The sequence below is a fragment of the Uranotaenia lowii genome, chromosome 2 (genome assembly GCF_029784155.1).
Source record: "Uranotaenia lowii strain MFRU-FL chromosome 2, ASM2978415v1, whole genome shotgun sequence".
In the NCBI taxonomy this organism is placed as follows: domain Eukaryota; kingdom Metazoa; phylum Arthropoda; class Insecta; order Diptera; family Culicidae; genus Uranotaenia; species Uranotaenia lowii.
In genome coordinates this window covers 169,223,936-169,247,019 of record NC_073692.1, presented here as the reverse complement: position 1 = coordinate 169,247,019, position 23,084 = coordinate 169,223,936, and the positions used below count along the sequence as shown (strand labels likewise).

The 23,084-nt window shown below is 38.2% G+C and overlaps 1 protein-coding gene across 2 annotated transcripts in view; it reads right to left on the bottom strand.

The window, feature by feature from the left end:
• Window positions 1–23,084, bottom strand: part of LOC129747581 (photoreceptor-specific nuclear receptor-like) — a 171,506-nt gene that overhangs the window by 31,674 nt on the left and 116,748 nt on the right. The window contains exons 5-6 of one of the 2 annotated variants that reach the window (XM_055741868.1): window positions 20,475–20,492; window positions 7,312–7,426 (exon numbers count right to left, since the gene is read on the bottom strand). In XM_055741868.1, the coding sequence (XP_055597843.1) occupies window positions 7,312–7,426; window positions 20,475–20,492 (133 nt within the window). The remainder of the gene's footprint in view (window positions 1–7,311; window positions 7,427–20,474; window positions 20,493–23,084) is intronic. The other variant, XM_055741869.1, reaches the window with a different exon arrangement.

Sequence of the window (23,084 nt, the reverse complement as noted above, 5' to 3'; positions counted from 1 at the left end):
CTACGTAGGGTGGTTTGTGCTGATACGTAAGAATATTTTTAAGTATTTGTCTTTATAATTTACATGTTTTTCTGCTTTTTGAAGTTAATTCTGAATGCATAGTGTGGTTTCAAAACGACACTAAATTCAGATTATTTCGGAAACGCGTGGATATTGTTACATTCACCAAAATCAAAACCAATATTCAAAAGATTAAAATCTTTTTGTCTATTATTCTTTTAATCTAAATTTAATTAACATGTCAAATATTCGAGAAAATATGCATAAACTTGAACTCGTGGTTGAGTTCGCTTCAGGTCATATTGATCCGATCGGCATGGGAAGGTTAATGAACCAAGAAAACAATTAATGAAAAGTCGATAATTTATTCTAAACTTGCATATGGAACAAATCAATTAATACTTTCCAATGTGTCCAGAAATACCCAGACAACCATTTGGTGGGTTTTTCAAATTTGCAACACAAATATACGTGCAAATATACGTGTAAACATATCGTATATAATGCAGGAATACCAGTATAAACGTAATATTTTGGAGGCTATATAGGTACATTAGCACACATATTCTAGATTTGGATTGTATTGTCATAATAAAATCATATTAAAATACGATAAAGAATTTGCATGGGCCGCACATTGTAGGTGCTGATATACGAGAAAGAGTTTAAATAACATTCTATACGATATAGGGGAACATGCCCTATTATGCGCCACCTAAGCGAATCGTTGATTTTCTATGTACTCCACGTACAAATTGTGTTAAAAATGGGTGTAATCGTTGAAGAAAATTGTTTTCTACAAATGCCTATGATTTTTAATTACTCAAATGGCTATAGTTGCTTCAAAAACTTGATTTTTGAAAACTATATCCAAAGCCACAGAACAAAACTGTGTTGCAAATACGCGCCGCTGTGTACTCAATACGCGCCTAGCAGCCGAACACAGCCGAAAGCAGCCAAAGACCGAAAACACACCAATACTTACAGACACTCTGACTGAAAAGAAAATCAAAATGGACTAATAAAATTTTTAAAAAATATTGAAAAGTAGATTTTTGGGCGGAATTAACGCTCAACATATGGTTTTAGGCTTTTTGTTCATTTTCAATGCAAATTGGCCTTTTTGAAAAATTAATGCTATTTTCCGCCTACTACGATTGGCGCGTTATAACGAGCGCATGGCGTGTGATAGAACATACCCATAAAAAGCATACCTTTGCGAGTTCAGTATGATTTTTTAGCATAAAATCATAGTTTAGATTCTCTTCTATCGATGTGTCAGAAAATATTGTCTTATTCGTTTTTCTCTGCTTGGTGACACCTTATTGAAAGTGTTTTAAAATTTAGATCAAAATGTTAAAAAACCTAAATTGTGAAATTGTCACGACACAGGGTCATTTAAGGAAAAGTTCATACTTGCCATGACCAATCACAGCTTGAAAAACAAATTGGTAATATTTTGCAGGATTAAAATGTTTCAGATTCTTCAAAACAAAGGTGGCGCATATTAGCCACATGGGGCGTTATATGAACTTTTCCCCTAATCTGTAAAATAAAATACGATTTCTAGTTGTCTGGGATATTTACATTTTTGTAAATAATAAAATGCCCTTAAAGTCATTTTTAATCTCAACAATCAGAACTGAAAGAAAAAAGCCAAATGAATATTCGATTTAGCTTTTTAGATGACATTTAACAACGTATATATGTAGCTTTCCGTGTTCGATTAATTAGTCATAAAGTTTTAGATATTCCCATAGCCTTAAAATGTTAGAAAATTGCTTTTCAGCAGAATAAGCATTTGATAAGCAAATGATTTTCAATAAAATTAAACAGTAAAATTCTGCCCAATTTTTACCGTAATCGCTTACTTTCCAGTAATGGAAATTTCTGAAACAATTTGGATATTTTTTTTTTTTTTTACTTAATGATCCCGCGCCGATCCTCCGGTGCATAGGGCCGTGGTAAAAGACCTCCACTGTTGACGATCCGGAGCCAGCGTCTTCACCTGGTCCCAGTAAAGATTCTCGTCGACAGTTCGGATTTCAGCGGCTAGGCTTCGCCGCCACGAATTTCTGGGTCTGCCTCTTCTTCGATGACCTTCTGGATTCCAATCTAGCGCCTCTCTGCAAATCTCGTTTTCATCTCTTCGCAGCGTGTGCCCAATCCATCTCCACTTACGTTCCCGAATCTCGATTTCTAGCGCCTTTTGATGACACCGGCGATGTAGTTCCTCATTTGAGATCCAGTTGCCAGGCCACCAAGCGCGGATGATATTCCGCAGGCAGCGGTTTACAAATACTTGCAGTTTTCGCGTCGTTACCGCATATGTGCACCAAGTTTCGCACCCGTACAGCAATACGGATTTGACGTTTGAGTTGAAGATTCGGATTTTTGTTCGTAGAGAGATCTGGCGTGACCGCCAGATGTTTCGGAGACTCGCAAACGCAAATCGGGCCTTTCTGATCGGTGTTTCGATGTCTTTCCTGGTACCACCATCAGGCGTAATCTGGCTACCAAGATACTGGAAGCATTCCACTTTCTCAACTTGTTGCCCAGCTACCATGAAACTGGAGGGATTTCCTGTGTTGATCTCCATCGACTTGGTCTTTCCGACATTGACTTTGAGACCTGCTGCCTTGGAACTTTCGGTGAGGTCGTCGAGTTTACTCTGCATATCTTGTTGTGTTTGGGCGAGCAAAACAATATCGTCAGCCAGGTCAAGGTCGTTCAGTTGCTCCATTGTTGAAGGATTCCACGGCAATCCTCGGTTCGGTGCACAGTCAATCGATCCAATCAGAATCTCATCCATTACGATTAGAAAAAGTAGCGGTGATAGAATACATCCTTGTCTCACTCCAGCAGTTACCGGGATTGGTTCGGACAAGACACCGTCGTGCAAGACCTTGCACGAAAATGCCTCATACTGTGCTTCGATGAGATGGACTAGTTTCTCTGGGACCCCTCGTCGCATTAGAGCCGCCCAGATGTTTTCATGGTTAAGTCGGTCGAATGCTTTTTCGAAATCAACGAACACCAGCAGAAGAGAGTCCTGGAATTCGTTGATTTGTTCCAGTATGATTCGTAGCGTTGTGATGTGGTCCACACATGATCGTCCGGATCGGAATCCAGCTTGTTGCCGTCGGAGTGTAGCGTCGATTTTCTCCTGGATCCTGTTCAGGATCACTTTGCAGAGTACTTTAAGGGTTGTACAGATCAACGTTATGCCTCGCCAGTTACCGCACTCTGTTAGGTCTCCTTTCTTCGGGACCTTTACGAGGATACCCTGCATCCAGTCGGCCGGGAATGTTGCAGTATCCCAGATGTCAGCGAAAAGACGGTGCAACATTTGTGCTGATAGGGCAGGGTCGGCTTTCAGCATTTCAGCAGGGATGCAATCGATCCCAGGTGCTTTGTTGGATTTCATGTTTTTGATTGCCGCTTCTATTTCAACCAGCGAAGGCGCTTCCGAGTTGACGCCATTTATGCGACTTACTGTTGGCGCTTCGAGCTGCAGATTCTGTTGGCCATCGCTATTCGTGACTCGGAAGAGTTGTTCGAAGTGCTCAGTCCATCGTTTGAGCTGATCTGTTCGATCGGTCAATAACTGACCTGCTCGGTCTTTTAGCGGCATTCTTGCATTAGTCCTTGCACCACTGAGGCGGCGAGAGATGTCATAAAGTAATCGGATATCTCCATTGGCGGCGGCTCTTTCTCCCTCTTCGGCTAGGGAGTTTGTCCAGGCTCTCTTGTCTCGTCTACAAGCTCGTTTAACTGCCTTTTCCAGCTCCGCATATCGTAAGCGGGCGGCTGCTTTGGCTGACCCGGTACATGCCTGCTCAATTCCGACTTTCGCCTTTCTCCGATCATCGACCATCCTCCAAGTTTCATCCGACATCCATTCACTCCTTCTTCCACAAACTTTACCGAGAGTACCATGGCTCGTCGTGATAAAGGCATTCTTGATTCCACACCACTGTTCTTCGACTGTTCCGTCTGTCGGCAGCTCCGAGGCTCGGGATTCTAGCTGTTCAACGTATGCCCTTTTCACCTCTGGATTCTCCAACCGGCGGACGTCGTATCGACACCCGACTTTCTCCTCGCGCCGTTGGACACGTGCAACTCTCAGTCGTATCTCGCCAAGGACGAGGTGATGGTCAGATGCAATGTCTGCGCTTCGCTTGTTGCGGACATCAAGAAGGCTCCTTCTCCATTTTCGGCTGATGCAGATATGGTCAATTTGATTTTCTGTTCGGCCATCTCGGGATACCCAAGTGACCTTATGTGCTGGTCGATGGGGGAAGAGCGAACCACCGATCACCATGTTGTTGTTGCCACAAAATTCTACAAACAGCTCTCCGTTTTCGCTCATCTGTCCTAGGCCATGGCGCCCCATGATGCGCTCAAGGTCCTGATTGTCGGAGCCAATTTTTGCGTTGAAGTCGCCCAAATGGATTTGAATGTCACCCTTCGGAATTCTCTCAACCACACTGTTCAGTTGACTGTAAAACTGCTCTTTCTCCTGCAAGTCGGCAACGTCAGTTGGCGCATAACACTGGACCATTGTAAGGTTTCTAACCCGTGTTCTAAATCTGGCTACGATTATTCTTTCGTTTATCGGTTCCCATCTAATGGGGCTTAACAGGAAACCAACTCCTCGTTCCCGAGTAGCATGTTCTCCTCGTATGCCAGAGTAAAGCAGGACTTGCCCGGATTGTGTCTTGTGTTCTCCAGTATTAGGCCAACGGACTTCGCTCAGTCCCAGAATTTCAAGCTTGAGGCGGCTAGCCTCTCTAGCAAGTTGTTCCAGTTTGCCTTGTTGGGCAAGGGTTAAAACATTCCAAGTTCCAATTCGTGTCCGTGTTTTCATGCTAAAAGTCGTCGCCAAAGTTCCAGGTCGGTCATTTCTTTCGGATTCCGTAACAATTTTAAATCGGGAGCAGTAGGTTGTTAGCCTAAAGTCCCTATCCCGCGATGGGGCTGCCATCTTGGACTTAGCTGGCGGGAGCCGCATTTCATAAGTTCAGCCGCTCGCTGCGAGACAGACGCTGTTTGAGCCGCCCCTGACCTGGAGAACAGACGCTCGGTTGTTGTTGCACGCCGCCCTTGACCTGGGGAACAGACGCGTGCGGCCACCTTCTCAGTCTGCATGCGACCAAAGCATCCACCGGGGTTGGGTACCCGATCTCCGCTTAGGTTACTCGCACCCCAGCCGGCACCGCGGGGAGGTAGAGATAGGAGTTGTGAATAAGAGGTGATATGACCACTATGGGGTCTCGTGTTGCACATTATCCACCGTTTACCAGCCAAAATCTTCTCATTCTACTGTCAGTAATTCATTCATTCTTTAATACTTCATTCATTCTAAATACTTTCAAATTGTTGTAGATATTCTTTCAATTCAAGACTTTTTGGTATTATTGTAAACATTAAATTGGCAAGAGTACTGAGCGCATGAATTCCGTCAAAAACTTACTGAACACTTTAAGAAACTATAATATGCTATAATTTCCATTGGTTTTCAACATAATTGTTCAGACAAACACCTTTGATTGCAATATTTGGTTCCTATCCCGTGATTTTGACCGCTTAGTCTAAATATTAAGGTCAAGCTTTTTTTTAGAAATGAGACGCTTTCTTTTGCTGATACCTCGACTGACAGTATTTTGTTGTCTGTGAAAGTTTGTACCCGACATATATTTTTTTAAATTTCAACGCATTTTTTTTGAGATATTTACGATACAATAGAAAAATACAATTGTGCATAGTTTCCTAGCTGAGTTTCCTAGTTCCATAGCTGTCAAAACTGTTGGTTATTCAAAAAATTACTGTGTGTGAGTGGTGGGAAGGTATGTTAACACTGTCAAAAATTTCCACAAAGTTCAAATCAAGCATTGGAGTGAAGCACAGGATCGGAAACTACGATTAAGGGTCATCAGGAAGTCAATTCCAATATTTTTAATTTTTAATAAGCGAAAAACTAAGCATAAATTGCTAAAATGTACCACAGTTTTTTCTCTGATAAGCTGAAAGTGAGGCCTAGTTATAAGTCATTGAAACCTAACCTCAAACAACAATGTTTTGCTAGTTGCAGAGCTCGTATGCTATATACCCGGTACTGATAATTTCTGATGGACGACAAAACTTATGAACAACTTTATTTCTAACAAATACCAGCGTTGCAATTCCATAACATTTGAGGCCCTCAGAGCCAAAGGGGTATAAGTGACAAAATGGTTGATTTTGAGTTAATGATGCCAAACGATTCTTCATATTTCAAACTATATTTGATGATTTTTTCAGATTTTTTGAATTTTATTTACATACTTTTACGCTCCATAGCAAAATTCAAATTTTCGAAATATATATGTAAAATTGCCAAACACAACAACTTAAAAGCCTGTTTTCTCGAAATAAGCTCTTATGCACTTATACCCCTTTGGCTCCAAGGACCTCATTTCTGCTCGTGGCAAGGGCCCTAGCAGATTGAAGTATGTATTTGCTGGTTGTTATGTAAAAAATTAATTGAAAAATTTGGATTTTACTGTTTTAAGAAGCCTAAAAGAGTAATCTTGTATGTACCCTTCACAACCTAATATCTATACTAACCGATTATACTTTAACTCCAATCGCATGATGGTTTTACCTGGTTTTTGTCAGATTTTGCCTGCAGACATTCCAGTAATAATGATTTAAGTGGCTCAAAAATAGTTAAGATTTGTCAATTTCGAAACAGCTGTATGCACTAAATTGACCTTAGTTTATTTTAAAAAATATTTATTGGACCGAAAAGTAGCAGAAATTGAAGGAAGAGGATGCAGCCAACTAAAATATAGATAAGACAAAGTATAAATGGGAGAAACTGATCGATACCATACCATGACTGAAAAAAGTGTGTGCCGGCCGATGGGAGATACCAAGAATAAATTAAAAAAATCTTACAAAAATGATAAATAAATTTTTCTAAATTTTTTCATGAATTATCATAAGATTATCTCAATTTCCTTTATAGAAAGTATTTCGATTAAACGAATGGTTTTTGAGATACACGCATTTGTAACTGTCCCATTTTAAAAAGAACTAAGCTTTAAGTCTAAATATTCAGTTATATGTACTTATATTGTTTTTCATTATTATTTTAAAAATTATTTATAAGAAGTGCTTCCACCTTTACATCTTCGAGGGCAGATATTCTGGGAAGACAAGTTTATATAATTAAGAGTTTTCAGTTGCTATTTTTGACATTTAATATACGTGTTGATGTCACGCGTTAAACGTTTATTCAAAAAAAAAAACCTTCAAAAGACTCACCAGAAAACGCCAACCGCCACCGCCGCTTCCCGCAGCGCCCGGCCCTGTTCCATGTCCCGCAGTGCTTCCGGTCTGATTGTTGCCGTGTTACGTGGTTGACGCTCATTTTGGACCGCTGTTTTTCCGGATCGATGGATTTTCCGGTTCCACGGCGCACCCAGTCCAGGTCCGATACGTACGGCATATGAAAGGAAGAAAGGATGAAACATGAAAGAAACACGTTCTCCGATATCTGCTCTGCTGGATGGCGTGAAGCCGGGTTTATGGCTGCTACAATTTGTTGTTTTTTTTTTGTGAATTTCTGTCCTTGTTTTCCGGGTGTATGCTAAAGAGATGCATATGCGCGAACATTTTTATGCATAATTAATTTTCTCTCATGGTTTTTCTCATCGAACGACGTGTGCCCGGAGATTATCGCCCGGACCGAAAAGGGGTTGTGACCATCGGCACGTGCCCACTCGTGATGCCTTCAAGGGGTTACCGCAGAGAGGAAAAACATCTCAATTATAGGTTGTTTCCGAAAGTGCGCAAATTGGTTTCTTAACACGTTGTTGGTTTAATGGAGAGGATTCTTACACATTAGAATAAAGGAATAAATAGGACAATAATTGAGTTTCTCAGACTTTTATTTAGTAATTAAAGTATAAAAATATTTTTACGGTGAGCCATATCAAAAATCCTTGCTATCAACTATGAAGTAAATATAAAAATTGAAACGATCGGCAATTGACATCATTTGAAATATTTGACGATCGTGTAGTAATGACGAAAACCAGTTGTGAAGTGTGCTGTTTTCAAAGATAACCCTCAACTCCTCATCCTCATCCTCCTGTAAGCAGTGTTAACCCACAAATTTGTCATTCTTCGTCTTGTTTGATAAGCTGACAACAACGGGTAGCCTGTTAATGATGCTCGACTAAATGTTTCCGCTCCGATGACCCGTGTCAGCCGAACGAGTCGAATTGAGATCATTTGAATAAACAGCATCGAAACACCTTCAAAGTTCAAAACACTCCCGGTTGTTTCGGGGGCATATCGAGCGATGTCGTTTACTTTTTAATGTTGGTTTAACCTAGTTCTAAAAATTGAACCGAATGAATTGTTTTGTTTCCTGTAAATGTAACGTTATCTGGAGTCATTCAAGTCAATATATCTAGGTATTTTACGAGGAGGTATTGGAATTTAGTTGAATTGCTCTGGAACATTTATTCAAATTGAGAATGGATAAATGGTGCTCAAAGCAGCTCAAATACGAGAAGGTATAAGAGTTCAAACCTCTTTCGCTCCCCTCCCCCCCTGGACATTTGTTCGAAATTTTCCTTAACCTGAATTAATAGTTCATTGTAACTGATAAGCTACGTGTAAGTTAATAAATTAGATAATCTGCGGCGGTTGGGGAGATCTACCGTAACTGAAACGCGAAGCAGGTAGAATAGGATTGAGGAAAAATACGTCCAAGACGAAGTATATGCTGGCCTGCGGGTCCGAGACCGATCGAGACCGCTTGTCCGTTTTTGCTCACTATTGACGGTGACGAGCTATAGATAGTCGAAGACTTTGTTTATCTCGGCTCACTGGTGGCCACAGACAGTGACACCAACCGTGAGATCCGGCGGCAAATTATCAGTGGAAGTCGTGCCTACTATGGACTCCACAAGCAACTGCGGTCGAGAAGACTAAGGACTCAACGTGTAACTACTGTACATAACGCTTAATAGACCAGTTATTCTCAATGGGGGACCTATGTACGTACACTAGGAGTGTTCGAGTGATGAGTGTAAACCCTGAAATGTTCCGGTCAATAGTGTGTAAATGAGAGGGTTTTTCCTGATGACTCCTGACAAAACCGGAAAAACCACCAGGTAACCCATCATCATCGTATCGACCGATATGTCTCTTGAACAAGGTTGGAAAGGTGTTGGAGAAGATAGTTCAGTGAAGGATGCAGCTCTAAACCGAGGCTTTTCAAAAATAAACAGTTTGGTTTTAGGAAAGGCCGTTTCACGGTGGATGCCATTCGACTTATCGTCGACGGAGCAAATTAAGCCAGGCTGAAAAGTGAAGAGGAGATCGGTTTTGCGAAGTGGTCACACATCAAGAACGCCTTCAACAGCGTCAGTTGGGCAGTGATTGCGTCGTCACTCTTTCGTATGAGGATTCTGGCATATATCTGTAGAATTGTGAACTGTTACTTCCGTTATCGTCAACTAAAGTATATGCCAGCAATTGATTGAAAACAGTGAGTGTCTGCAGGGGTTCCACATGGATCGATACTTGGCCCGGTATTGTGAAACATAGTTTACGACGAACTGCTGAGACTGCGCCTTCCCACGGAAGTGAGACTTACGGGATTCGCCGACGACGTGGTCCTTCTGGCATCGGGCCCATCAACCGAGGAAGTCCAGCTACTTGTCACAGTAGCAATCGAGAAGGTGAAATGTTGGATGCGGTCCAAGAGCTTGCATCTGGCTCACCACAAGCCCGAGATGGTGCTTGGGAGTGATGATCGACGATCGGCTGAGTTTCACGGCCCACGTCGACTATGCCTGCAAAAGAACAGCAATGGCGACAGCAGCCCTTTCGCGGGCCATGTTGAACTACTCAGCGATCCACTGCAGCAGAAGAAGATTCCTGGCGAGCATGACCTCGTCCATTTTGCGGTAAGGAGCGGCAGCTTGAAAGTCAGCCTTGAACATGCAGTGTAATCTGCGGGCAGGCTTCCGAAAAGTACAGCTTTGCTATGACAGCCTTTTTCTTGTCAAACAAACTGTCTCGGTTTTCCTTACCACTCGGTTCGCTGCTGTACCGTCGGTAACTAAATCGTAATGCTTCGGCTACTTCGCACACGTGCGAGAACCCAGGCTGTATCTGAACAATCTGCTTAAAGCATGCGTTGCCTAAAGTGTTGTGCTTTAAGCTGTAGCGAACCTAACCGACAGTTCGGTTTTCATCCCTTCATGCCTCCTGTTTCGGAAATAATTTCATCCAACTGTCGGCTGCAGGGCGTGACAGTTTTTGCAGGACTGTCAGGGGTGACTGTCGTGCCCATACCGTACCCATGCCCGATCGTATGCGCTGCTGCTCAGTTCGAATAGATCGAACGAGCCATCTATTCGCACCGAGCAGCAGCATACGACCGAGGAAAACGCGATGTGTGGTGCCGGTGCAGGTTAGGCGAAAAGGGAAGGGGAGGGTGATTGGGGTGATCACCACCCGCAGTAGCTTCAAGCAAAAGGAAAATTTATACGTTAGTTCGAAACTTTCTCGGCCCGAGCGAATCTCGGCTACAGTCGGACGAAGTAAGTAGTACTGTCATGCGAAATTCAACGCATTGAAAACTGTCACGAAGATTTTCCCAAAACTGTCACGAAGCTTAAAAAACTTTCATACCCACGAATAAACTCTCGCATGAGGTAAAACAAGGCATCGCTGGACATCGCACGACCGCTCCTTTTAAAACTGTCGGGGAAGAAATATTCGGGAAGCTTTCATCGAGGTGCATGTGCGACATTCGCAAGAATACTGTCGTTCGCCAGTACTTTTCGGAAGCCTGTCTGCGGGTGTTCAGCGCATGCTCATGCAGGGTCATGCTCACCCTGGTCTAGTTAGAGGAAACTATATTGTGTTATGAGCACAGACACATGCCCAATGTGCCGAAACATGCCAGTGGTGCCTCGATGTCCAACTGGCGTCGGATTTTGGATTGATCTGAAACATGAAGAGGTGTATTTCTGCATGACGTAGTTTTTGACTTGTCACGGATGCTTCATGCAGTACTACCGTCGGTTTGGACATGTGCTCTTGCAAATCTGCCCAACCTGCGGTGACACTATATAGACACCAGAGCACGTAGTGTTCAACTGTTCGAGGTTCGAAGGGGCACGTCTTCACAGGGGCTTGCCGCCTGTGGACCCGACACGAAAGCCAACAACATCATGCGGAGGATTTGTGAGGATACTGGGCGCGTGGCCAGCGATATGTTCACCCTGATAATGACTGCCCTGCAGACGAGCTGGAACCAGCACCAGTTCGTGACCGGTGGAGGATGACATCTTCGACGCGATACATCTGAGTAGAGTGCGTTCGAATCTATCAGTAAAGCATACAAAGATAAGACTCCGAGCTGCTTTGTACGTCACGTTCGTGTGTAGGATACATCTAACGTTACCGTCGCGTAGTATCCGATTAGAACGCACGCCCTCTGCTACGGGGCTGCGGAGATAAGACATGACTTTTTCCGCATTCGAACTCAAAAAAGGAAGAGTATTCGCGGAATATTCTCGGATAGAGTGTGATTCGTCTAGACCGTAGCGGATAGAAAAAAACACATCTCAACTTGATCAAGATTTTAACTAAAAAGAAATTTTATTGAGTTTTCATCCCTTATTACAGTTTTTCCCGCGAAAAACTATTACGAATTAACGGGCAAAATGTTCAAACTGGCAACACTCAGCACAATACAAAACTGGCAAACGGTTCGGTACAAAGTGACCAAATGTGTTGAGATCGATCATACCGGCGCACCAAAACGAATGTTTTGAAAATGATCGCCCTAACTTTGTTTGTTTTTGTTCACTTCCACTAGATGAATTTTTTCGACACAACACAATTTGGTCAGCAGTTTTCCTGGCAGGAATTTTAGCTACAATGATTCCATAGGTCAACAGCTGGTTTCACATAGCAGGCATTCAACAGGATGGTCCGGACTAGGTACTGGATTTCCGATTCTGACATTGGACAACATTGGAATTGGATGGACTTGGACTATCGGATCTCCGGGGCATTGGAACGGTTAACACACAGCACTGGTATGTATCTCGCGCGTTCCACTGGTCTCTAGCATAAGGTTGCCAGAATTTTTTCCACTCCCATCCGGGCCTAGCAATTCCGGGCATTTTTTTCAAAAAAACCTGGCAAAATCCGGGCATGGATTCCAATTTTTCAAATCCAAAAACCGGGCAATAACCGGGCAAAATTTAGGTGTTATTATATATAAAAGCAAAGAAAAAATGCAAAAAAATGAAATTAATATTTTATTATTGTAATTACATACTTCCAAAATCTATTTGGAACACTTAAGTATTTAAAGGTTTATAAAAGTAAATCAGCGAAATTATTTGAAACAACCGTTGAAAATGTCCATACCGTTAATCGATTTAGCTAAAACTTACTCAAAAATTTTGATTTTTTTTTGGTTTCTTTGTGAAAATTGTCGAACAAAGGTGGAGCGCATGATAGTCGAGGTAATCAAGCGAGCCTCGAGTTACGAGTAATGGTCGGACCTCACGTCGTCAGAGTAATGGTCTTTAGTCTTGAATCGTAACAAGAGACAGGGTATATATGCTGGAGTTATGACTTGAAACCGAGTTAGCTGATGCGTGCAGAAACGCGGACTTAAATAGTCTCCCATCACGGGTACAGCCTTCGTTACAGATCCGGATGGGAATCATAGCCAGAGGCCCCTGGTGGACTTTAAGGCGTAGGGGTACATAGTATCTAGAGTCGACCTATTGTACCCATGAACCCAGAGTAGAATACTGAGGAGTCGAGGTGGTTCACCGTGCCTTGGAATGCAATCCGTTTATAGGATTACTACCTGGTTGATCAACTGTTGAAAAAAAAAGTATTGGCGAGAAAAGATATAAATTTTACCAAGAAATTCGGTATAAAGGCGAAGCTTTGGCGCGCCATATGTGAGTTTGGCATGCTTTCCTAGCCGTTCGTAGCCACTGACACAATGAATGCAGCTGTTTACGCCCGAAGGGTGCCTGAATCGTCGCCTGTTGCCCGCAAGCATGATCACCCAGTCCTGTTTGGCATGATTTGGTATCAGTCCACTACTCAAAGGACACTATGGCTTGGTACTAATCCAACAGAGTCCAGATCGTACCGAATGATGTGATTCGCCAAATTGTCCTCAAGCAAGGCCGATTGAAATTTTTGGGCCTATAGTCCTATTTGCCGCTGATAGTGTTGGTGATATTATGCAAGTTGTTTCACCAACATTTTTCAGTTTTGGGACAATCAACCTCAAAAACGACCATGTGTGACGATCGACTGTCCGTTTTTGTACTGAGAGTTTTTGAGGTTAATTGTCCCGTCTCATTTGTACACGCTCAGCAAGTGTGCGTAAGAAATGTCAAAAACAACTCTATGCCAAATCGTATTTGATAAAACATGTAAAGTCTGCAGAAAAAAGTGGTTGTAAATCAGTCTGTGCTGAAGCTTTGAGCTGATTTCGATCGAAAATTTGATCACTGGCCTGCGATAGACTAGAATCTCATTTTGTTTTGAACCACTTTCGAAAACTATAGAGGATATAAAAGTTAAATATAAATTGGATTTGTTCCTAAATTGTGTTTAAACTGTTCATTTTACATCATGTTAAAGCATTTTGGAACACCCTATATTAAAATAATTATGATTCAGAAGTACTAAAAACAAGCGGCATGTATAAAATAGGAGGGTATCGTGTTGATATAACTTCCGTTCATAGAATATTTTCTCTTTAGTAGAGAACATACTCTCTGAATAATGTTTTTTGTTTCACTTTAAATTAGGTATTCTTTCACTCGATATTTCGTGAGTGGCCTATTTATAATTTTCTCAGCCTTATGTAATTTGAGCCCAGTGAGAGACTTAAGACCCAATTATGAGGATTCTCAAACAGGAAACAACATATCATTTGTTGAGTGTGATTTTACTATTTGCGCTCCGGCGTAGTTAAATGTGCGGAAGCGAGGATGCATACCAGTTCGATGTAGTTCTTTGGTTTTTGATACGACTGAAAAAATAAATCAATCACTCACTGCACCAGTAGTGATCCTCATCTCAAATTGATTTGGATGTTTGATTATTCAAAACGATATCAAACTCTTCCAAATAAAAATTTGGCCTATGTTGTGCAGACATTTTACCCTGATCGAAACCTTTTTGTAAATAATATGATATTTTTTTATTTTTTGCCTGAAATTATTCAAAATAATTTAAAATGATCAATTCATCGAATATTTTTCAATTGCGTGTTTTTAAATTTTGTTTGGAATTATCTGTGACAATATTCTTACAATATTGTTACAATATTGTTACTTCAGAAAGGAAAAGTTAAGTAAAAATTTGAAAAGATCCACGCAAGCTTTTTCCAGCCTTGGGGCATAATTTGGTTTAGAAGGTTTAGTTGCATAATTAGCTAATCTCAACAAATAAAGGGTACAAAAAATAGATAAATCTTTACAGCATAGCTAGGAATAATTGCCCTAGATAGCCTTGTCCAAAAACTTAATTGTTTCTGAGAGACACATTTATTTTCTGAAAAATAAGCTCAATTTTATTTACTTTCATACTTTTCTAAGATGACTTAAACTTACTTGACTAACTGAACTTAACATAACAACTTACATGCCTTGATAATCAACAGAGCCGATGATGTCTCAAATGGAAGTGTATTCAGATCCATTTTGGGGTCCAAAGGCCTCATTTCAAAATGAAGAATAAGTATTCGTAACTGTATTCGAAAAAAAATGCAACACTTTCATTTGGGAATAAATTTTGGGCAGATGAATTAAAATTAATGAAATATTCAGTGATTCAATCTAATAATGTAATGTGTCAAAATTTTGTGACGATCTGTTAGTTTAATTTTTAGATATTGTCTAATCAATGAGTTTATTAATTTTTGGGCAGTGCGCCATTTATATTGCACACTTTGAACTGCCGATTTTCTAAATCCAGGCTATTTTTTTGACGTTTTCCATTTCCTGATATTTGACCATCAAAATAAATTATTTTTTTCAATTTTATTGAACCTATTAAAAGTTTAGCAAACTGTCCACCTTTTGCAAGAAAAAATCGAAATTAACTTTTTATCATACCATCAAAGTTTTCGCTTAATGGCAGGAATCCAGATCCAACCAAAGCAGAGTATTAGCTTTAACAAAGCTTTGAAAGTGTCATAGAAGGATAACTGCCACTTTCGTAAGTATTATTTGGCCGTTAATTTTACCAAGCGGTATGTACCAATAATCGATTTTCATCTTTCACAGATCGTCAGCCAAATTTTAAACAAGAGAGTACCGTAATCTGGGTTAATATTGATCACTTTTTTCAATATATTTCGATTATTTTTCCTATTAAAGAGGATGTGGCATGTTTCATATTTTTAAAACCAGTACTGGACTCGTATGAAACATGAAACATGGTTGCAGAAATTTATTTGACTACTTTAAATTTGATTTAGAAATCGATTTCATCGCTGTTCAGGAATTGATGCTTTGGGGTTACATTGATAAGTCTTCATTTTGACGGTTTGAATGAGTTTTCTTGATCATAAAGGATACAAAACACCTACATAATTGTTCACAAATTCTAATCCAACAATTTTACCTTGCTTTTGAACGTTTAATTTTAAAAACATTTATAATCGAAAAAAAAAAACAATTATGCTGCAGACATCTAGGGGCAAAAATTAAAATAATTGCTAAATAGTTTTAGTTTCAAAATACAAATGAAATTTCTCCGACACACATTCCCATAGGCCCTCCCACTATTTTTATTTTCATTTTTCTTCAAAGCTAATCATTCGATAGGTTTCCTATCCATTTGTGCAATAAGGGCGTACTCTTGAAAAATGTCCATCCTTTTTAAATATCTAAAATCTTATATGTAAAAATGGAGGCGTTTTCTTTGTAACAACATCACGTATGAATGGTCGGTCGGAATGAAGTGAAATTTGGTATCAGAGGGTTTTTTGGGTCAGAGATTGTTTGTATAATAGTTTCAAGAATCTCACTTTTTATAGAAGGTGGTCCCAATACAAATTCAACTTTATTTGTTACGATTTCCATATGAATCGATTCGCGAGAACGATGAAGTTGAGGACGTGTAGATGAAATCAATCATTTATTACGATTACATAAGAGGGTAAAACGAAGTTTACCGGGTCAGCTAGTTTATCATAAAATGACTATAAAAATAGCACTATAACTATACATATACAAAGAATAAAACTTGTTCTTTCACATTCAATCACCCGTTTGCTTCTAAATACTATTTGATATCATGAGGAGAGCTGTTTGTTTGAGAGTCTTGGGAAAAATAGATTTTTTTTAAATATAGAAATTACATATTTACCAACAGTAAACAATTTCCAATACAAACCAAATTTTGTCTATTTGATACTTAACTATAAAGTTTTCAAACGAAGGTAACAGTTTTCAAACTGAGACTGAGTTATTGATGATAATGTGGAAAAAATCATTATTGTTAAAAGTTACCCCATTTTACGGTACCGTCAACTGGGGCAACATGCAACCATTTTCAACTTCAGGCTTCTAAAATCTTAATGCATACAGATAATCATACCTCTTATACATCAAAAGTTTTAAGGTTGATTGGATACCAATCTGACGTAGTCGGAAAAAATATTGGTTTTACCAGTTATTTTAAATTTACAAAAACATGCGATTTTCACCTTACTAAGAAAATGGGGTAAATTGCAACAAACTCTGGAATTAATGAAAAATCAAATGAAAACGTTTGAAATTTTGAAGTTTTGATAAATTTGTGATATCATAACGCATAAAGCACTAATTGCAGTAATTTTTGGTTTTGTTCGAACTAAATTATACATTTTTTCTGTCAAAAATGTTTTTAAGAAAAAAGTGTTAATCTGCTGCATACATTTAGGGGTAAAAAAATACCACAAAATATTCTAGTATCTTAAATCATGTAAATAATTCTTAGGATGGATTAAATTTTAATGTTAACAAACGCATAATGCAAAACAATCATATCCCAGCATATGGAAACGCGATTTATGAGATTTAGTTCTGATTTGCATTTTGTTGCATTTTGCCCCAGTCAGCTAACTGAATTATAAAAATATTTATTTAAAAAAAAATGGTGATTGTCCGAAAAATATTTATACACCAACAGTGTTGGTATTGGATAATGTAAGCAATATCAAGTTTGTAGGTGATATCATTAAGCCAATCCGTCACACGAGGTAAAGTTTTTTACGGCATCGAAAAATGTAAAAATTTGTACATCTATTGTTCGTTTTTTAAATTTTTTATGAGAATCAAAAACTTAAAAAAAATCCTTCACGATGTTAAAACTATGTCATCATCAATCTGTTATCATTCAATGATAACTTTATTACAGTATATTGAAATAAAAATTGAATGTGTGTTGTGGTATACAAATGATCTAACCCTGCTTTTGCATGATGCCCCGTTTGACGGTATTTAAAAAAAAAACTCTATTTTTTCTCCGGAGCATTCAGGAAAGGCTTTTCAATTAAAAATTTATGACAGGAGATCCACCAGGTGCTGCAAGAAAGTTCGTATCGATTTCATTCACAAAATTTTTCAAAAATTCACCTCGCTAACGGGTCAACGATTTAACCACCGAATTTTGTTTATTTTTGTTTGGCCTTTTTTGTTCTTGCTTGGGCGAATCAGACAAAAAAAATTACCTGCTTTACCACTTCACCACTGAAAGTTTCGGATGGCACCTTGTTAAACTTTTCATAACTTCATGGAATTAATAATTCATACTTCAATTCAAATTTTATCTCCTTGTAAAACCCGTAGGACTTCTAGAAAGATTAACTACATGAGGTTTGATGGCATAGTTGATTTCAGCTGTTTTAAGATTTCTAAATGGGACTTCCCTAGATTTTTCATGTTCCTGCCCAAAAATTGTGGCCAATGAATTTAATCATTAGACGCTATCTCAATAACTACTTGACAGATCATCAAAAAAAATTTGCCCATGTCACCATTCTAAGTATTACTAGGTAGTATCACTGAAAATTTCATCAATTTTCATCCATCCGTTCAAAAATTATTCACAAATGAAAGTGCATTTTTTTCGAATACAGTCCTTATCTCTCTTAGGCTTTTGCAAAATCGAGTTCATTCATCCTCAAGCAAGAGCCATTATTTGGCAGCTCATCCTGCAACGCTGTTTAAACTGCCCTTAGTGTTGGAAAAAATAAACTCTTAAAAAGTCGTTTGAAATCTTACCAAAGATGCTCCCAATAAAGTTGAGGCTCTGTGTGGGCAGAACTCAATTTTCACAGCACTGGTTCACCTCACGAAACACACGTGCTTTCCATTAAGGGTTGGTGTTGATAATCACATATTGCACATGGAATATCTGATAGACAAAACAAAAAAAAATAGGCTCCCTACTGTTCCACCGAGAGGCAAACCAGGAGGTTGATGGTCCTTTCGGGAAAATGAGGTGCCACAAACAAGAACAAAAGCTACGACATTGTTCCGTTTCCAATATTACTTTTTCCTGCCCTCTGTAGTAGGTAACATGGAAAGTTCCCTCTGTGACAATTTTTTTTTTGCTTTTCTAGCTGCTGAACCCTCAACTGACACTCCTCGTTAGGGCACCACTTTGTGGCTTCCATCAGAGCTGGAAAATACCTTCGGGGCTTTCCGGCAGCAAATTTGCAAAACAACCAAACGGCGACAACGACGTTCTCCAGCAGAGATGGGTTTGCTGCAATTGTTACTTCCACCCACCCACAATCTCCCACGCCTGAAGTTACTATCCATTCATTGGGGGTGATCTAACGCCTGGTGCTTCGTTCATGATGATGATGATAATGATGATGACGGTGACGAGATCTCATGGTCTGTGATCGTGATGTGGGAAAATTGAAAATAATGATGCTGTGGAATGACAAAAATGAGCGTGCTTTTCCTTCCGGGGAAGTCTTCCGAGTTGAAAAATGCAAAACGGAAAGGGGGGATGATGCCGGTAGAACCAATTTTTATCATTATTTGTGAACTAACGACAATTCCATTTCCGTCCTTGGCAGGATAACAGAAAGCAGCAAGGAATGGGTAGATTGTAATCAAATTTGAAGTACTTTGAATCTAACGGTGCCCCCGAGCAGCGAAGGGATGGCTGATGTTTTTTTTTACCTGATCTAAGGAAGTAAAGAAGCTTTTCCGAGACAATGACCGTAAAGCGTGTCATAATCGGGACTTTTCTTAGGGATTTTATAGCGAGCGTGGTTTGAATTTTTATGAGCATTGTTTAACCGATTTCCGTCAATGAACATGAACCAATCTTTTCGATGAGTTTTTATCCCTTCAAAAAGAGATAGAACCCTTAAAAATCGACAGTGATGGTCTATGAAAGGCAAAGGTCAGAAAGTTGCTGTTTTAGAGAAAAAATTGAAAAAAAAAACAATTCTAATGGAATAACCGATATAGAAGATCAGATGCAAATATGAAGAGTGTTTTTAAATTTTAAGTATTGATTGGAACAAATTTGAATTTAAAATATTAAAACGCCGAAGTCAGAAAATAAATAAATAGTTAAAAAGTGACTTAGTTAAAGATCTACTATCTAACACAAAAAGAGCTGTTTGTTTCATGTTTTGGTTTTGTAATTGAAGTTGATGATTTTTTTTTGACAACAAATTATAACATTAAATGCTTCAGATTTTTTACAGTCATTTTGCTTTATCCAATTATGGACAACGCCCGAGTTTACAATTTGTGAGTACATTCTGTTAGCAATAAAAAAAAAATCCGTGATTAGAATAACATTCCCATTCGTCATCTAGAGCCCTGTTTCTAGTAGGAAAAAAAATCGTACCATTCTACCGGAAGTTGATTTCCGTGTGTCACAAAACACAAAAAAATAAAACTTTACTACCAACGTTTTTCGCCAGGATAAATGAAAAAAAAAAACACATAGGACGAATGTTGTTTTCCACAGATGCAAACTATTCTTTGGGTTACAAATTTGCAAACTAGTACCACAGAACAACAGAGAGAGAGAAAAAACCTCACAATCACTGTAGATTCTTCTAGCCCAGTGAAACTCATGTCCAAATGGCAGAAGATGAAACCAAATTATGCCAGCCCCGGTACGGAAATCTAATTCAGTTTTCGCTTTGGCAGACACATGATTGCGTTTTGGGGTGCATTTGTTTTTCTTTGCAGCTGCAGCAACTTTTTGCTAATTTTTTTGGTTGTTCTAGTTCTGACATATGTAGAAGGATTTCAGGAACAAAATATTTTAATCACAAACAAAACAATTAATCACTTTGTGAAATGCTAAACTGGATCAAGTGATCAATTTCCATGCTCATGTTTTAAAATTTATTCAAAATATCAAAAAATTGTACTTACATTTCACGCCTTTAATCGCTGTGAAATGGAAATAAAACAAATATGAGCTATTTTGTTTACTAAAAAAAACCATCATCGTTATATGTTTATAGTGAAGGATAAAAAACGTACATAAACTATGTGCATGGAAATTAGCAAACAAACTGTAGGGGAGAATGAGGATACTTGATCCATGGGGATACTTGATTCCTTCGCTTTATCTCGAAACCGGAATGTCGTTACAAATATCAAATGTTCGAGAAAAATGTGCTAGACAGAACAAAACAACAATGCTGTTAGCTCAACTAATTTTGAAAATTTTATTTTTTTAAGTTCTTGAAGTTTGTTCGAAAAAATTTAACAACATGTGATTTAAACCTTTTTTCATCACTTTAAAATGTTTCCCACATGACAAAATTACAATAAAAAATTTATTCCAATATGTAAATCTTTAGAATACAATATGAACTACACGATGCCATACTTTCAAAGCAATATAAAAAAAAAAGATTTTCATAATGTATGTTATGAGTTTAATTGATCTCAGAGTTCAAAATGATGTATTTTTCTGCTGAATGTATGTTTATCATTGGTAATTACGAAATTACTGATATTTGTTCAATAACTAATCTTTATCCAGTAATTGTCTGTTAAATACGACTAAAAATACAGAATTCATCTTAAAACTAGAAAAATGCGCCTTAAAGTATGCAATGACTCTGGGATTGTAGACAAACTTTTAGAATTCACTTTGTATGATACTTACAAACTGTGAAATGAGAACTAACATGGCAAAAAATAGACAACGGACCTTTTATCTTTGGATTATGCTAGATTTTTGCAAGGGTCAGGGCTTCCTGATTTAAGGATCAAGTTTCCTTGAATAAAGGATGAAGTATCCTTTAACTTAAAAACATATCACAATTTTTTTCGTCTTACAAAAATGCTTCTAGTTCATCTATGGGTTTTAACTTTTGGAGGATATAAACTTGAAATTACACGCTATCAGAAAAAGAAAAGATAGCGATTTGCTTGATTTTTCCAAAAAAAAAAATGATCAAAATAAGAAAAAGGGCTCAAGCATCCTTATTCTCCCCTATTTTCAAAACTCAAGATGCTCAGGATGGTAATAAATATAACCTATAAAACATAGAAACATCTTGTGAGGATTGAGAATCGGTTTTCCACCAAAGTTGTTCCATAATTGGTAGTTTTGTTTTTGCGAAGTGGTAGAATTTAGTTAAAATTCATTATTCTGTTTTTAATTAACTTCAATTGATCCATCCTGTAAATCACAATAATTGAATCTATTTTCGTGAGTTTGATAAACAAGTTAACGCCAAAAACTTATTTTTAAGGCTCTCAACAAGATAATTAAGGACTGTATTTGAGAAGAATCAACACAATAAAATTTGAATAACTTTTAAAATATGAATGCATGGATGGAAATTGCTGAAATTTTCAGTCAAATTGAGCTATGAAAAATTCAGTAAATAATGTTTCACATAATTTGCCTTTACGGAATCATTTAACTCCAACTTTATTCGAATTTCTCTTATTCGTTAGATCCTGTATGGTTCTTTCAGCAATTTACCACATGAGCCTGATTTCCATCTGGTTTGAGGCCTTTCAATGTCAAGTCTGCCCTAACATTTTTGTCATTGAAGTTATTCTTTGGAAACTATCTCAAAAACCACTTGACAGATCGTCACAAAATTTATATTCTACATTACTAGGTAATTTTACTAAAAATTACGTCAATTTTCATCCATGGATCCAGAAGTTAGTCACAAAAGAGGGGTTGCTTATTTCGGATAGATTCCTCTACATGAAAGCTGAAACACACTTCTAACTATCCATGTTGTGGTATTTTTCCAAATATTTTTCAAAAAATTGTAGTTTTTTTTTTCAATAAGAAAATTTGAAACCCATATAATTCTAAAAAAAATGTATCCACTTAAGATTGGAACTAGAAAATTAATCAGCATTTTAACAAAGTTGGAATGAGCTAAATAAAAGTGTTCAAGTAAAACTTTCAATGTTCAAGTAAAAATTTCGATAGTACGTGTGCAAATTAAACAGTTCTTAATAAACATCAGATGATAGGATATGGATTCTTCAGTATGTCACGTGACTTGTAAATTGTAATGATTTAATGATTGTTTTCCTAGAGCCTTACAGTTTTCTTCTAAATAAAAATTCGGATTTTGCAAGTATTAGTTAGATCTTCTACGAAGCTGTTTTCAGATACACACAGAGAAAACTAGGTACACATTAATTTTGATTCAAAAACTTCTTTCGTTGAAACGAGCTTCTTTTTTATTTAATTGAATTAGATTTCAATTCAAAATAGTTATTGAAGAAAATTAAAAATTCTACTTTTGTGACTTGGAGATGCAATCACTGATAAAGTGATATAACTCTGCATCATATTTCCATCAACCTTAGGTTCGTGTCTTCTTAACTGCTTAGGGCAAGTTCACTGGTGTTGGTAGAAATTTTGATATTTTGAAAATTTTACCATGCAAAAATGTTTTCAAGATCTTGATGCGTTGTATTTTTTTACAACACTGTTTCTATTCCAGCCGTATATGATAGAAATAAAGCTATTTTTTGCATCACAGCATGCGG